Raw genomic sequence first — 16,219 nt, 5'->3', positions numbered from 1 at the left:
GGGGCTGGGGGCCCGGCGCCCCCTCCCGCCCCCGCCCAGCTCCTCAGGGCGCCCCAAGCCGGAGGCGGGACGGCCGCTCCTGCGAGCGGGGTACTCTCCCCGCCCCGCCGGCAGCTCCCGGCGCCCCCTCGGGCCAGCCTGCCCAGGTAGCGAGTCCCGTTCCGGGCTCCCCCGACCAGGGAGCGCCCCAGCCCTGCCCCTCAGGCCCCACCGACCCCGGCTTCCCGGCCTGCAGCGGCAGTCGGGGCGGTCCTGCAGTGCTCCCGGCCCGCACCCCGCCGTCGGGGCCGCGCGGATCCCCGGCCCCCTTCCCCGGGGTAAATCACCAGTGAGTCGGGACCTGCACAGGTCCCGCGAAACCAGCTCTGAGGTGTGTTTCGGTGTGTGAAATTAAACAGGAATATGGGTGAGGTTTCTATTACTGTATTTAGACCGTCAATAACTTAAAAATACAGCGAAAATGTACATTATTTTTACACGTTCCATTTGGTTTGTATTTGTTAGACATTCTCTTAGTGTCTAAAACAGCCAGAGGGGACAGTGCAAAGAGACCGGTAGTGGGACAAAATGCTAATCGCTGGGATGGGGCTGGCAGGAGAAAGCGCAAACTAACAAACAGATGCGGCACGAAACCAACAGCGGCAAACCTATTCCTTACTGCAACCTGGGATAAAGAACCCGAGATCTTACAAAAGTACAGTTAGAAATAGCAACCCTGAGGAACAAAACCAAAACGAAACAACATGTCACATTATAAAGAAATCAAATGGTTATTTACATTCACAACCTCAAGATTAAACCCTTTTGGAGAACAAAGCCTGTAAATCCTAATGCTAAATAGATATCAAGTCTAGTTCTCAGGTAGTTTTCAAAGGTACTAAAAATCAGAAGACCTTTTCATACCTCCAGACTACAAAACCTGGTATACAAAATTATGTCCAATCACTTTAGGGCTAATAGACATTTACTGCAGGAAAACAATAAGCAGCATCTGAAACACAAGTATCTCAATGCTTAAAAACATTAAATTAGGATTCAGCCAGAAAACAGCAACTAAGGGATCATTTCTCAAATAATTCCTACTCGGAGCAAAATTTTGGACACCATATCTGCAGATATTTAAATAACATATTTACAGTTCAGCAGTTCCATGTACAATACGATTGCGCTGGTTTTTATTGTACAACCTTATTTTTCACCATTTGTTTACAATATACAAAATAGTATTCGACCCATTAAAAATACGTACAAAGAATTGTTTGTTGCAGACTACATGTACAATCTATCTACTGCATTTTTCCTTTTCTCGGTTAAACAAAAGTCCTAACTGGTATCACCATTTGCTTAGTAGAAATAGTGGATAAGAAACACCTCTTGGTGTGATGAGATACTGTCGATTTAAGTGGCCTATGTGTGCTGGGACATACCATTCACTAAACTCCTAAGTTGCTTTACTACAGTCTCTATTAGCTTCTGCTTGTCACGGTCATTCTTCCTGAACTGAGCAAAAATGTTGTTCTTTTTGCTGGAGTCTTTCATTCTAGAGAAATAAAAAAGCAAATGACAAACACATTAGAAACGTAAATTGAAAAGGAAAAATCCGAATATTTAGATTGGTTTACTACTGTTCTTCTTTTGATCTTTCTGCTAATAAGAACTGAAAGATTACAAAACCCGCTCACTATGTGCTCTTTAATTAAACTTCTGCAATGCAGAAGTGCAGAATGAGTTCGTTTCAACAAATGCTACTTCACAAATAACCTGTAAGTATTAAGCAAGTACCCCTTCAGCAGGACCCTGATCCTACCAATTGCCTCAGGAGAGAAGCAAGTCAGAAAACCCGTTAGTATCATCTGCTTCCATGGTAAATTCAGACTCGGCGAATGGGTGAATTTTGTTCACCGTCAATAACGGGCATCTATATTGCTAATTTCCCACACCAACGGATATAAAAACGAAATTCGGGAAATTAAGTAAGTTACAGAAACAATATTTTGTAACAATATAGGTGATACGTACCCTCTGTGAACTCTGCAAAAGATATTTTCATCGCAGGCAGGAGAGGAGAGAAAACATTGTTAGAAAGCGTGTTTTAAACCGCAACGTGTTTTGATGCGGTTTTTACAAGCAAGTTGGTACCGGGCTGTCGGTAACGTGCCCTGCTCACCCTGCCCTCCCGCCAGGCCGGCCGAAACGCTCGCATCGGCTTCACCTCGGCCAAAGCTCAGCGTCTCCCTTCCCTAGAGCGGCAATTCGGGCAGCCGCTGGCTGCTCCCGCGGCCCGGCCCCGCCGCTCCCGGCAGGGCGGCTCCGGCGCCGCTTCGCATCCCCGCGCCGGCAGCCCCCGCACTTACTTCTCCAGGAGCGTGAGGGCCGTGCTGGGGTTGACCCGCAGGTACTTGGAGGTGGCCTGCCCGTAGTCAGCCAGGTAGGTGGACCAGTCCCACACCATGAAGAGGTCCAGGAGCTGCGGGGGGAGAGGCGGGTGAGGGAGTGCGGGGAGGCTCTGCAGAGGGAGGCTGGGCGCAGCCCCCCGCCGAGCCCAGCCATCACCCCCCCTTCACCTGCCCTTCATTTCTTTCTTTAACGTCCCTCACCTCCCTCAGTGTTCAGCTGTGCAGGTTTGGCCCCAGGAGGGGATGCTGATGGCTTCACACTTTAGTATTTAGGAACTTGCTTTACTGTGGGGAGCAAGACAGGGATGCTCGTTTCTGCTGCTTCTCACACTAATTTAAACGAGGTTCAGGTAGTCGAATTAAAGTGAATTAACACCTCCTGGCTGCAGTCTCCATTATGACTGACCCCTGAAACTCAGAGCCAAGCCCTGGGCACACTTCTGGCCCAAATAAAACCAAATACTTCAGTGGAGGAACAAAAAGTCCCCAAGCACAGTACTACGCTTGGCTGCAGTTTCAAATCAGGTCTTGGACTCATAATCTGAGAGCTGCTGTTCAACAATAAACCAGCCTGCTTTTACAATCAGACGCAATGCCAAACCTCCAGCAGCCAGCACCCTCACAGTCCTCAAAGCTTAATTCCCCCTCCACCATCACCGGGTGCAGGCCAGGCACCGCTGGGCACCCTGCCCAGGCTGCCAGGGGCCAGGGCACAGGCAGCCCCGCTCGGGGATGCCTTTCCCACGGCTACCTGCGGGCCAGTGGGCCCCACTGCCATTGACGTCAATGGCGGGGCACCCCAGCTTCCCCCTGCGTCTGGTGCCTGGCCTTGTCCTGCTGCTGAGGGCTAACAAGGGCTTGTTCTCAGGCTGTCCCGTGTTAGCCAAACCTACTGTTAAAAAAAGCGTTGGGAACCATTAACAACACTTCACCCCAGCACGCAGTGCCCGTGGCTGCTCCGCTGAGCTGTAACCTAGGGCCCTGCCTGCCTGGAGACCTGCTGAATCAGTAATGCTGGAAAGGTGGGCTGGAACAGGATTTTGTGTAACAAAACCACTTGAAAAAATATAACAGACTACTGCAAGTCACACCATTTTTCTAACTCAAGGCAGAACCGTTCACTTCAAACATTTGCTTCTGCTAAAGCAGATCAGAGCTGTTAGAGCTGGGACACAACAGTAGCAGCCCCTGCTCCCACAAGCAGAGGTGGAGCAGACGCCCGCTCTTCTGACTTCTCAGGCTACACTAAGAGGAAGGCTGCACCCCAGAGAACCTTGCCTTACTCAAACTTCTCAGCCTGATAAACTGTCAGAGGAGTCCAGTAATGCTCATGCCCAAAATCATAACACCAATTCATTTACAGAATAAAAGCATACATCCAGTCTTCCCAGCTTCCCATTTCTATGCCTCTCTTTTGCAAATTTTTCCACTTCCAAACCACTTTCTTATGTTACTTTCAAAGATAGTGTCTAATTTAAACACATAATTTTCTAATTAATTACTCCTTCCTTATTTGTAGTGTAATCTTTTAGGACTAGGTAGCAACATTTCCTGGCATTATAATGGACCTCTGACACACCTACTGCTCTGTCATCCCAAAGACCTTTAGGGACCCTTACAAACCTCAGCAACAATTACATTTTACATTTAACTATCTCACAGGGGAGAAAGGATCTAAAATCCAAGGAGGCAATTTCACTTTCTGCTGACTAGATATCCATGATAACCACCAAGGTCAGATTCAAACAGTTCTTTCCCACAAAGCCCTTTCTCAAGATGGACACCACCAATTTTACTGAGTTGCTGAGAACATGCCTTCAGTCACCATGCAAACAGACTTGGGAAGGCTTGATAACTCAGTTGTGAAACTCACAGCCTCAGTTGCTACTGCATGTTACTCATCACTTGTTATTACCCGTGTTACACAGTTTGAGGTGCCCAGTCCTTATTTTTTTAGCACAACCAAAAGAGTTGTGCTAAAAAAAAAAAAAAGAGTATTTTAAAGCACAACCAAAAGAGTGGAAAGATAGGACAGGCAGATGCACAAGACAAGATGTGAGAATAAAGCTGACAGGAACCCAAACTGTATAATCTGGTGATTAATAACTTACTGCTACTTACAGCGCTACTTGTCATGGCTTCCACATGGGACATGGTCCTTAAGAATGGACCAATATACCTGCAGTTGTATTGAGTGAGTAAGAAGTGAAAGATTTCATTTCTTATCCCTATTGTACCATTAAAATTGAGGATTCTGGGTAAATCCTAAACAACCCTGAAGCTCATATGGGTGAAAGGTATCTAAAGTTATCCTGCTAGCAATGTGCAGCCCAAAACCATTGATGACTGACACAATTAAAGTCCTGACAAGTTCAAAGAAACTCCCCTGACAATACTGCAGGAGTGAGTTTCATATGATGCTTTCAATGGCTGACTCAACTGATTGTACCATGGCTCTGGGAAATCTCAGTAATAGTGATGACTGGAAGATTACACCTCATTTGTCACCTGGCCAAACACAGGTAAGCATGTAGGGCTCTAAAGAGACCATGAAGCCTGTTGTTTTTCAACACAAGGTAAAAAAATGTCACACAGAACACAAAGCATATTCTGTGCACTCCAAGATAGTCCTGGCCCTAAAGAATGAACACCCAAAGAAACATTATTGGCAAAGGTGATGTACCCAGAGCTTCTTCCCTGCTCCATGCATGGTCAAAGAGCTGCACGCAACCAACTTCATGCTAATAAATCTCTTAAGTTCAAGCAGCTGTCATGACACATGGCAGGTAGCTCAAAGGCCCAGGCATGCAATCAAATGACACATGCCACTCAGTCACAGCCCCCTTCCCTCCTTCTGTGCATCTGTTCAGGGGCTGCAGTATGACAATCATGTCCTGGATCTGGATTAAATGTGGCAGGGAGCTGCAGACACTGCTGGAGACCAGACTGCTGCTGTGCATGATTATGCATTGTGCATTTTGTCCCACTCACAGGCGCAGTTCTGCACCGTGGCATACTGCTGTATGCAGTGGGCTTTGTGAGCAAGTACTGCATGCTGTGGGGTGGGCAAGAGCTGCCTGGTGTGCAGCTCTTGGGATCTGTGTTCTGGCCACTCCTATCACCTGCATGTGCCCTGGCACCCAGGCTCGGTGGATGCACAGCCCAATGCAGGCGCTCTGTGAGGGAAGCAGATTGGCAAGCAGCCAGTGGCAGAGAGGACAGTCTAGCAGAAATGTCACACTGGCCCCAGGACCACCACATGGGTGGTGGGAATTAACTTCAATCCATTCATGCAAAGCTTCACTTGAGCACAACACAACACCAAATTCACCTTCCAGCAACAATGCAGAGGTGTTAACTCACCAATCTGTTTTGATTTCTGTTGCTCTGCTCCTTTCTGATTTACACCATCTTTTGCTACACAAATGTGTGCCCTATTTAAATTAATAATTTTAATTCCTCTCCCTGATATAGAAAAAGTGGGACTGTCTTGGCCACAGGCATACGATGTACATGAAGCACAGGACAGTTTGCTGGTTCTGTGACAGTAGTTTTTACTGCAGCATCTAGGATAAAATCAAGGCCAAGTTAAAGCAACATGTCCCTACTACTATTTTATCTATTAAAGCTTTCACTATTACTGAGACAACAACTGAAAATGAAATGTATTATCTAACAAGGAATGCCCCACACTGGCATACACTGTCAAAAGATAAATATGGGCAAACAGTAAGTCCTGGCAATAAGCATTTCCCAGCCTCAAAAATCAAAGGCCACAGAGTGCATCACATCCGGTGCTACTGGCTGCAACTCCTTTAAGGTTAGACTCTGCACAGCTTGCCTTGAAATTACAGTAGGAAAAATGTTTATTTTGCACATGCATCTTTCTTAAGTTAACATGTGTGGAAAAAACCTCAGACAGAAAGGCAACTGCAACCCCACGTAAGGAGCCACCCAAGGGTGTTAAGTCAGAACCAGAGTATCATGCAGCCAAAACACTGTGAAGCACCAAATAAACTAAATATATGTACTCTGCTACCCAAGAACAATGGCACTGCTGTGCTCTTTATCCCATAATAACCATGAAAAATAAGAATAAGCTCAGACAGGCAATACTATACCCAAGTATTTTATAATGAAGCAGAATATGCTTCCCTAGGAGCAAAGAGCAATTATTCCCTTCTGACTAGGAAAAATTTGCAGAGATGTATGTGTGTCTGAGTCATTGTGGAAAAAAAAAAAAAAGGAACAAGGAAAAAAAAAACAAGAACAAGTTTTAGCCTTTCCTGTATACCACACAGAACATCCTATAAATTGTCTACTTACATTTACAAGATACAGTCTACACTTCCACCTTATTTAGAGGATTTTGCATCTTCTAAAGGTGTGATATAAGGGGAACCTTCATCCAACATCTTGGAACCATCAGGGCTGATGATCAGAGAGCAGCACGTTTCTTCTACTGAACGTGCAACAGTGTTGCTTTCCCAAACCATTAAATTGTTAGTCATATATATACTTCTAACATTATAGGTAACTTAAGCCTCTGGTTGCTGTATTGCACTTTTATTTTGAATTATGCTTTACAGTGCTTTGATTTTGTAATTTTCCCTTCGTGCAGATATTTTCTAAATGCCTTTTATGTCTAACATTAGGTCTCTCTGTAGAAATAAACATCACTTGGAAAAGAAAAGGTGTTTATGTGTACTTATGTAAAAGTTTATAGTAATTTCTGACATTATACAGGTAACACGGCTATTTTTAATTGGAAGACTTATTTTAAAAGATACTAAACTATGTTTTAGTTAAAAGAGCTCCTACTGGAAGACCTTGCTAGCTAATAGGATCAGTTAAGACAAAACATTATAATATTGATGCTATGAGAGGAAAAGATCTTAAAACTTCTAGGGACAGAATTCTGACTTCAAACAGGGTACTTGCACCTATTCTTCAAAGTTAGTACTCTAGCGTTTTCCCAGTATCTAGGTGATATGGCCGTGTTTGAATAGAAATTACTCTTTATTATTGCTCACTAAAGCTTTGCATTGTCTTACCTAAAGTTCAGAGCAGCTCAGCCATAGTCCTGTATTTAGGCCATCTTGTAATTCCGTGAGAATTTTGTGCACTGGGAACTGCTGGAATTGACCATCCGGCCCTTTCAATGACATTTGAGCCTCTTGTCACATCCTCAGCTATCATACAGATGCCCTTTCCTTTCTACTTTTGGGCAACTGTCAGGAATAATCTTGGAAGAGGACACAACTTTGGGAAATAGCTATGCACAGAGTGAGCACAGCAACAGACAGAAGGAGGAGACATGAGCTTTGCAGATGGGAATGGGGGCAGTGTCCATTAGACACTGTGCTGGTTATACTACAAAAATCATAATTATAAATTATAAAGGCAGCTTAGTGCAAGTTGGAATGGTGCAAATTGGAATCTCTTCTGAAGCAGCACGAGCATCAGCAAATAGCTTTGGTTGTAAAAATGGCACCAGTGATTCAGGAGCTGGAGATAAAACTGAGTAGTACACTTAATTTCCCACTTATCTTTCAGTAAAGTAAAATATTCCATCCAAAGAAAAGTAATTCTTTTAATATATCACTGCCATGTTATGTCAGTTCTGGCCCACTCTCCTTGCTCACAAGCTGAATATTTCTTATGCGAAACAGTTTATTAACCCCTAATCACCCAGTTACTTCTAGACTTGATTGCATGTGTAATTACCTTTTGTCAGGTACAATTTGCCTGATAAACATGTCAGAACACTTGCTGCTTAGTCTGTTGAAACAGATAAATGCTGTCTTTCCACAGCCTTGGGGCATAATTAACAGGGAAAAAAAAGGCAGTTATAAAAACACACAGAAGCTGATTCAGTGAGGCAGGAGTTCACAGCGTGCAGCCCGCCAAGGCCCATTGCCCGGCCCGCTACGCTTGCCTGAGCTCTTATTGAGTTCCAGCCTGCTGTGACAGGGCAAAGGGGGCAGACCTCAAAAACTGAGATTTAAAGTAGGTTTCCACGTGAACTTCAAAAAAGAGTGGGATGATGCCTGTTTGGGAAAAAAAAAAAAAAAAAAAAGCCCACAGAAAAAAAACGAAAAAGAGAAAACCAACACAGTGAAGCAGCAGAGAATGAAATTGGTAGAATCTCTGTCATCATTATGTGTTATACGCTCAAACAGAACAAGAACAAAAAACCTAAAAGAAGGCAGAGGAAAAAAAAAATCAGGAAAAGCAAACAGGTCAGGATTAACTAAAAATGCTTTGTGGCATCCTTGGGATCAACTGCTTCTGATTTCTGCCCTGTAGTGCTCGCAGGTTATGTACCCATGCACTACGGGGAGTGCGAAAAAAGAAATCCTTACCTGACCTCTGGATAACCCAAACAGGAGATTAGCCCATTTCCAAGCAAAGCAGGTTGTCACACTGTTAGGCCAATTGCTTCTATTGACACTTTGCATAAACATCTTACACAGGGTGATCAGAAAGGACTGTTACGCCATTAATGCTCTTTTTATTTTTTTATACCTAAGTCTTACAGAATAAAGGCCTTTCTGAGTAAGGGATAACAAAAGGGTCAAAAGGTCACAAACATTCTTTTAAGTAGGCAAAAATCGTGGAAGTTTAGATTCATTGAAAAGTGCAAATTGGAATTTTTTTGCATCTTAACCATTCCAGCACACTCAGCTTTTTCTAATTTCCCTTCTAGTAAATTCATTATCTACTTAATTGTGCATTTTTACTTTTACTTTTAAATAAGAAAAATGCCAAAGTCTTCATTTTAGGAAATAGCAAGCTGTCTAACCTCAGCTAATCAGTAATCTAAACAGACTTAGACATTACCATTGAAATCCTCGTGAGGACCAGTGTGAAAATACATAGAACTTTTTCTTGAAGTGGGATGACTGAATAGTCTCTCACGTACAGTTTTCACATAATTTACACAGCATGTGGTTTGCACTGTGTACAGCAAAATATTCTATATTTTCTTTTGTTTTGCTTTCGCTTTGATCAGAGATGGAAACAATCTCCCTTTAATAGTATAAAAGCCACCTGCTGGGCATCACAGACTACAGCTAATTGGTAAATTCTTTGAAATTTTGATATAATGGATTTTGACCTCTTTAATTAAAAAAACCCAAAGCCTAGAATACGGTGAACTCTTCTGGGAAATGAACAGTGCCAAGCATATACAACTGCAAGCTACACCCAATCTTTTCTTAGGAAAGAATACAGAAGTAACACTACAGTTTTTTCCTTGAGGATGCATGGCTTTTGGCATAGGAAAAAAAAAATACTATTGCTAGCTATGTATCATTTCAGTCCCTAAGATAAAGACAGAGCAAACACATTATTATTTCAATAATTTCTGCTTTTATTGGGCTTTGGAGCTAACAAGCACCAAACATGAAGGTGACTTTTTCATTTTTAACACAGTAAACTCATAAAAGATACTTACAAATGTTCCAGTCCTCAACATTTCCTACTCCAAGGAGCTCACACTGTACCAACCTACCCTGCCTTGTTTTAAGGACAAATGGGTTTCAGGACCCAAAAGGAAGCCTGTCAACCAGAATTGTTGCTATTTCATAATCTCTGACATAACGTTAACCTTTCAGTGAAGCTATAATCTCATTGCTTTGGGAACTCTGAGGCAGCACTGTCTTTCTTTTGTTAAAACACTTATTTATATTCTGCCCAGCATAATGGGGCCATGGTCCATGACTGAGACTCATAGGCACTGCAGTAACACAGCTACACAACAACAACGCTTTTTTAATCTTTGCTTAGGTTTTACACACAAGTATATATGAATATATGTTACACAGGTATACATTTTTTTCCAACAAATACTGTCTACATTACCATGAAGGTAACACCATCATTATTCACCAAGTTATACTCCTGTTAATTAAAGCATGCACACCAAGAGAGCACTTACTAAATTGGAAAATAAAACATAAAGGACCAGGATCAGAATCAAAACTGGACAAGTCTTGTTTACTCTGAACATTTCTTGGTTGCAAAAGAACAACAGAACTACTTAAAATGTAGATACCTAAGTCCAGCTTGAAAGAAAAAAAGACAGTTTGCTAACTGTAGAATAACACCATACCAACCAAACACAATTATCACTTAATCAGTAGGTGTTCATTACTGCTGACAAACATCTTGTTAGCCTGGTTAGCAAGTCTGCCTGCCACTTGCCAAAATATTTTGTTTTATTTAGACCTGGTGACTTATTTTGTGAATGTGGTGAATTTCAGAATCATCTCTACTGATCACATAACTGGAATAACGCACATTGGTCTTTTATTTCAAAGTGTACATTGCTCTCTTGATCTGTGAATGTCTCCCCGTAGTTTATGCTATTTTTCTGAATTGGTACAACAAATGGATTTTCAAAGTGATGTTATGGGGACTTAGCTATGCAATTCCCATTAGTGTCAATGGGGGTCGCAGGCTAAATTCCTAGACAATGCTTTGAAAACTGAGCCCTGGATTTTCAAAGGAAGGATAGTCTGTGTTAGAAAGGCAGTGTCTTAACGTTTTTAAGCCACTGCATTAAAACCTGCCTTTTCCTCTTAAGCACTATACATTTAGAAATTGTGTCTAAATTTGGGACATTGAAATGTTCACAAGAATGAAATAATTTTGTATTTAAATGCTACCATCTGTTTCAAATTTATAAGTGAAATTTTATCTGTCACTGTCTTGAATGTTGGGATACAATCTTCAACACATTCATAAATGTACAATATATAATGTTATGACAGCTGAACCATTGGGATTTGTTGCTATGCTAAGAGAAAACAGAAGTTATTTGTGTTCATATATCTTTTATAAGAAAAAATCCTTGCAAAGGACAGAATTCTTTCCTAAAATCTGGACCTTGTGGCACACTTTGAGAAATGCCTGGTCTTGTTACATTCATGATTTTTTTTTTTAAATTCTTTGGCACTTCAAATCAACTTAGGCCTACCTAAAAAACAGAATATTTGCTGTTGAAGCCACGTGAACAACTTTGTTGCTGTTACCATAACCAGAAAAACACTCACAACATATAATTTTTACAAATCCAATTAAAACTTCAAGCAGCCCAAGATGTAACATCTGAAGACACAGAAAAGTAGTTTCTGAGACAAATATAAATAGCTAGGCCCTATGAAACACCCAGTACGGCAACAAGTAATACCTCTTCAAAGAAGATTTGTTTAATTACAGTGAAAATGTTTATTGTGAAGTGTGTTGTTCTTCATCATTAAAGAATAAGCTGGACTAGTAGCAAAAGAACCATCTTTTGAGTCTAGAAGCAGAGAAGAGTTTGAAAAGTGGGAGCCTGGCAGACAGTCAGGCTCCAGAGGGCACGGGCTCTGGCCAAATTGCTCCTGTCAAGCGTGTTAGTCTGTACACAAAGTCCCTTTAGACAAAGCATAAAACTATGTCAATGGCAAAATTTGTGTGGATTAAAAATTGTGTATTATGCAATGGTCAGGTCATTCACCATTTTTTCTGGTTTTGAGCTCCTGACACAGAGGTGTACACACTCAAACAACAAGCAGGGGTGACAAGTGCAGTCCCCCAAAACAGGCCATCTGCCTCTCACCTGAACGAGACTTTGAAAACACAATTTCAACTGTTCAAATTATGAAGCATTTAATATAGCAGAGTTAAATCTCAGCTGGAATTTTCATTTGGCTTCTGGTTGTTTTTTTAAACACAGGTTTGCCAGTAGTACTTAAATATTGACATCTACCAAAAAGAAATTTTATAGTTTAGTTTATTTGATCTTTAATTTTCTATAGGCACTTTTTTTTTACTTGCACTAGACTCACAACAGGTTTGCTTTAAACTATTCACTTGTCTATGAAATAATGCCATAAATAGCATATGATGAGGCACACTATCCTAAAATAAGCTTCTTGGGGATTAAAACTGTGTCATTTGTCTCAATCCTTCCTGTAAAAATCCATCTGAGATGATTCACTATGAAAATGTAATTTAAAAGTTCAAAATCTAAAGTTAAATTTTAATCACCTTCTCTGGTTTAGAGGTGGGTCTAATTTCAATTAATCTAATTTTGGTGTAACTAGAATAAAATTCAAACACAAAACACGCTTCCACTTCCACACTGTGTTCTGGAATTGAACACTCTTGTCCCATCTGTCACATTTAATACTTAGCACTATCCATAAGAGTAACTCCAGATGCCTGCAGTCTTACAAGTATGTATATACACCATACCACAAGAAGTCACTATCTGACAAATGCTGGTTCTAACTACCCCAAAACTGTCCTTGTATGCACACACATCTAATCCAGACAGTCAGGCTGCTGTACCCTAGAACTAATCATCTGCAGTGGTCTGCCCAAGTATACAACTCCAGTTTCAATTTCAGTCCAGTTACTTCTAGGATTGAAGGAAGGAACTTTAGATACACAGCCCTGGTGTGCAAATGCAAACTGATGCCTATGGGAAGACAAGTGAGCATGGCACAACTCCATGGCATCAGCTTTGTGCTTACAGAGGAAAAGAAGACTTGTGTGAAGCTGCAGCTCAAGAACAGACCCAGGACACCACCAGTTCAGGCACTTCTGGGAACTAGGGATTCAGTGAACAGGGTATTTCCCTCTCCCAACTTTCCAGTCATTTCTTGTCATTCTGACTTGGAAAAAACACCAGACAAAATTACATCTATGAAATATGCTGAAAATACATTGCCACAGAGATTGATTAAACTTAACAGGAGGATATACATCAGGTCAATAAGGTTTATGAGCACTCTTGAATCTGCAGCAATTAAATCTCCACAGAAGTACATGATCTACAGTGTATACCATGAATCACATCATTTCCACTGAGATAACCTGAGGTTCTACAGCAGGTATGGGGAAATAGTTTGGTTTAATACAAAAGAGTAATTATTTTTTAATTAACAACTTTCTTTTGGTTTCGTTTCTTTTCGCATCTGTGCATTTCTCAAAAGCTGCACATCTAAGTAAAAAATTATAGCCACAGCGTGCCAAATTCTTCTCTTAGGCAGCCATTAAAACACTTAGAATTTTATATACAAGGCGTCTCTCTGAAACGCTTCTGCAGGAAGCAGATACAAATACAGCAACTACTCAATAAAGTATCTCAGTTGATCTTGGGTGCTGAGCTAAAATACGTGAAAAGCCACTGAAATTCAAGACATAACAGGCTACAAAACAGCATAATTTTGTTTGCATCCAGAAACAAAAAATCCAGTGCAATCCACAAGGCACAGATACTTACAGATGTGGCCATCATAAGTTTACTGTAAACAGATAATTATTTCTTCCAAAGTAGTTCACTCAGGGTATGGCTGCATAACCACCCTTTATAGCAGATGAAGTTACATCCCTTAGGGAAAGCTATGCTAGACCTGAGAACCTCTGGACAAGGAATTCAGCAGTCAGTAGCTCAGGAATGTAAATAGAGACAAGTTAAAGGGAAAGCCAAAATCATTAGGAAAAAATTCTCATATTCTTTCATGGACAACCTTCACTTTCCTCTTCAGCTACAAGAGAACATTTACTTCCCTATTTATATTTATCAAATGACTGTCAAAACATTTTAGCAAATACTATAGCCCATATAAAATCCTGGTTTTGTTTTGTTAACTTGTTGTTTAGATAACTTAGTTTAACAAAGGCTTCCAAGCCCAGCAAGTTGCAACCTGGATACCTCAAATTTTCCTTTTTTAAACTGGGTTTTTGCAAAAGATCTTTCTCCTCTGGCTGTTGTTTGCAAACATATTAGGAAAAAAACCCATTTTGCTTAAAGGCAATAATCCAATACAATTTCTTTTCTAAGAAATACATCTTCAAGAAGTTATTCTCCTTAGAAGATGGTCTTTTTTCCTTTAGATTATGCATTTTCTCCTCAATCCTATAGACAGTATTTTCTTTAAATGTTTTACCTAAAAAATTATTTCTTATGATTTCCCTGGAAGACCGAGTAATTACAAATTATTTTATATGTAATTTGCAATAATTACTCTTCATATTTTAGCTCCAACAGATCCCAGTACACATGGAACTTTTGCTGAGTAATGATGGCAAAATTCAGCCTCTAATGCCTTCCGCAATTTGGAAACACCTTCCCCTGATTTTACTTGCCACTTTGAAATGTTATCCCTTTCTAGGGAGTAATCCTGTGCTAGATTCTTTTGCTTCTTAAACGAACATTATTCTCACCCTTTACTGATTGACCAGATCTATTATCACATGTAAGCAGTGTTAATCCTCTAGTAATTAACACCCTTATTAAAGTAATTTTAACTCAAAGAAGTTTAAATCGCATTATTGGTTTTATTTAATTAAGCTATGAGGGCTGTCTTACAGTGTCACTCGAGTTTTCAGCTTGTGCCTTTTCTACCAGTTACACAGGTCCCCCCTGCAGCCGAACCACCCTGATACACACAAACCACCACCATCCCAGCTCACACAGAGTACCAGGGCATTTCTGTCTAGGAGTTATTCAACATTATTCCATTTCACTGTGAACTTTTTCAACTATTCTGCATGTCAATGGATGCAAGACATAGACAGAGACACTATAGTAAACATTTCACCATTCCCAGAACTATCATTTGGATGTGCATTGGAATGACAGTATCACATTCACCCTTCCAGGGGACTAAATATCTTGTTAGTGCCTAAAGTGAAAGAGCCACTTCTGTCCTCAGCAAGGGCAAACATTTTTCTTTAAACTTCAGACCGAAAAAAGAATCTCAATGCACTGAGTTGTGCCACTTTCAACGGCCACTTTTTCTGTTACTTTGAAAATAAGTAAGTTTTAAAGGTTTAATAAGTAAGTTTTAAAATTGTGGTTTTGTGTGTGTGTCCTACTGCATGTTCCTTTCTATGGGAAAATATCTGATGGCCTATGTTGTCTTACAGATCTCAGGTAAGCTACTCAACTGACACATTTGACACAGGGTCAAAAGATGAAAACTGTCTTCTGGTTTAACTGCATCAAGTTACACTGTGCACTCTGGAAGAGTGTGGGCTAATTATGTGTCCTTCTGAACGATTTCCTGGAGGCACACTACTGAAACTGGGAAAGCTTGAGTTCTCCTGGGAATAAGGCAAGCCCATAGTTTTAGGGACTTTAAACACCATTAACTGTGTACTGGAAGTCCTTTCTTTTCTTTGGATAAAAACATCTCTTCAAATTTCTACTGTTTAAAAACTGCTCTTACTGGGTCTCAGCATAAACCATGGAAAATTATAAACACAGAAAGAAAAAGGTAAGAATAATAAAGTACATTTACAGACACAATTTGACTTTTTATCCTTTTTTCACCTCAACCCATATTTTTATGTTCTTTTCTCCCCATCATCTAGTGCTTCCATCTACTCATATTTTGATTTATTTCTGCATTTCTGTTATTATTCACTCTTTATTCACACTTTCTGTAATTGCAGGGTCTTTTAAGTTGCACTGTTCCTTTGCTACTAATGCTCTAGATAAAGTCTTCTGCAAGGAGGGCACAATCTATATGCGAATCTTCCATGTGAACTTTGTTAAATAGCCCAATTTGTAGAAGTATGAATTGCTCCAAACCTGACACACGCATAAGAACCATAAATGTTAACATATATGATAAGCTGTGCCTAAGAACATGCTAGTTCAGTTGCTTACAGCTTCATATTGCTTACAGCACAACTAGTGCACTTCATTCAGAAATCAGTTATAACAAACTAGGATGAAATTCAACGATTTCTTTTGCCAGTTATTGGTATCTTTGTATTAACTTCATCTCCCAAATTTCACTGACTGACTGAAGGCAGTC

At 40.8% G+C, this 16,219-nt stretch overlaps 1 protein-coding gene across 4 annotated transcripts in view; it reads right to left on the bottom strand.

Moving 5' to 3' along the window:
- Positions 1–407: 407 nt before the first annotated feature.
- The window catches only part of EXOC6 (exocyst complex component 6), an 88,917-nt gene continuing 73,105 nt past the window's right edge, over positions 408–16,219 (bottom strand). For 2 of the 4 annotated variants that reach the window (XM_053983642.1, XM_053983643.1), the window contains 3 exons: positions 2,355–2,467; positions 2,020–2,031; positions 408–1,540 (listed from right to left, as the gene is read on the bottom strand). In XM_053983642.1, coding sequence (XP_053839617.1) covers positions 1,408–1,540; positions 2,020–2,031; positions 2,355–2,467 — 258 coding nt within the window. In that variant the 3' untranslated portion in view covers positions 408–1,407. The remainder of the gene's footprint in view (positions 1,541–2,019; positions 2,032–2,354; positions 2,468–16,219) is intronic. The other 2 variants (XM_053983645.1, XM_053983644.1) reach the window with 1 other exon arrangement.

The sequence above is a fragment of the Vidua macroura genome, chromosome 8, assembly GCF_024509145.1.
Source record: "Vidua macroura isolate BioBank_ID:100142 chromosome 8, ASM2450914v1, whole genome shotgun sequence".
Lineage (NCBI taxonomy): Eukaryota > Metazoa > Chordata > Aves > Passeriformes > Viduidae > Vidua > Vidua macroura.
Note: the sequence above shows the minus strand (reverse complement) of the source record. Positions and strands in the feature narration are given on the sequence as shown.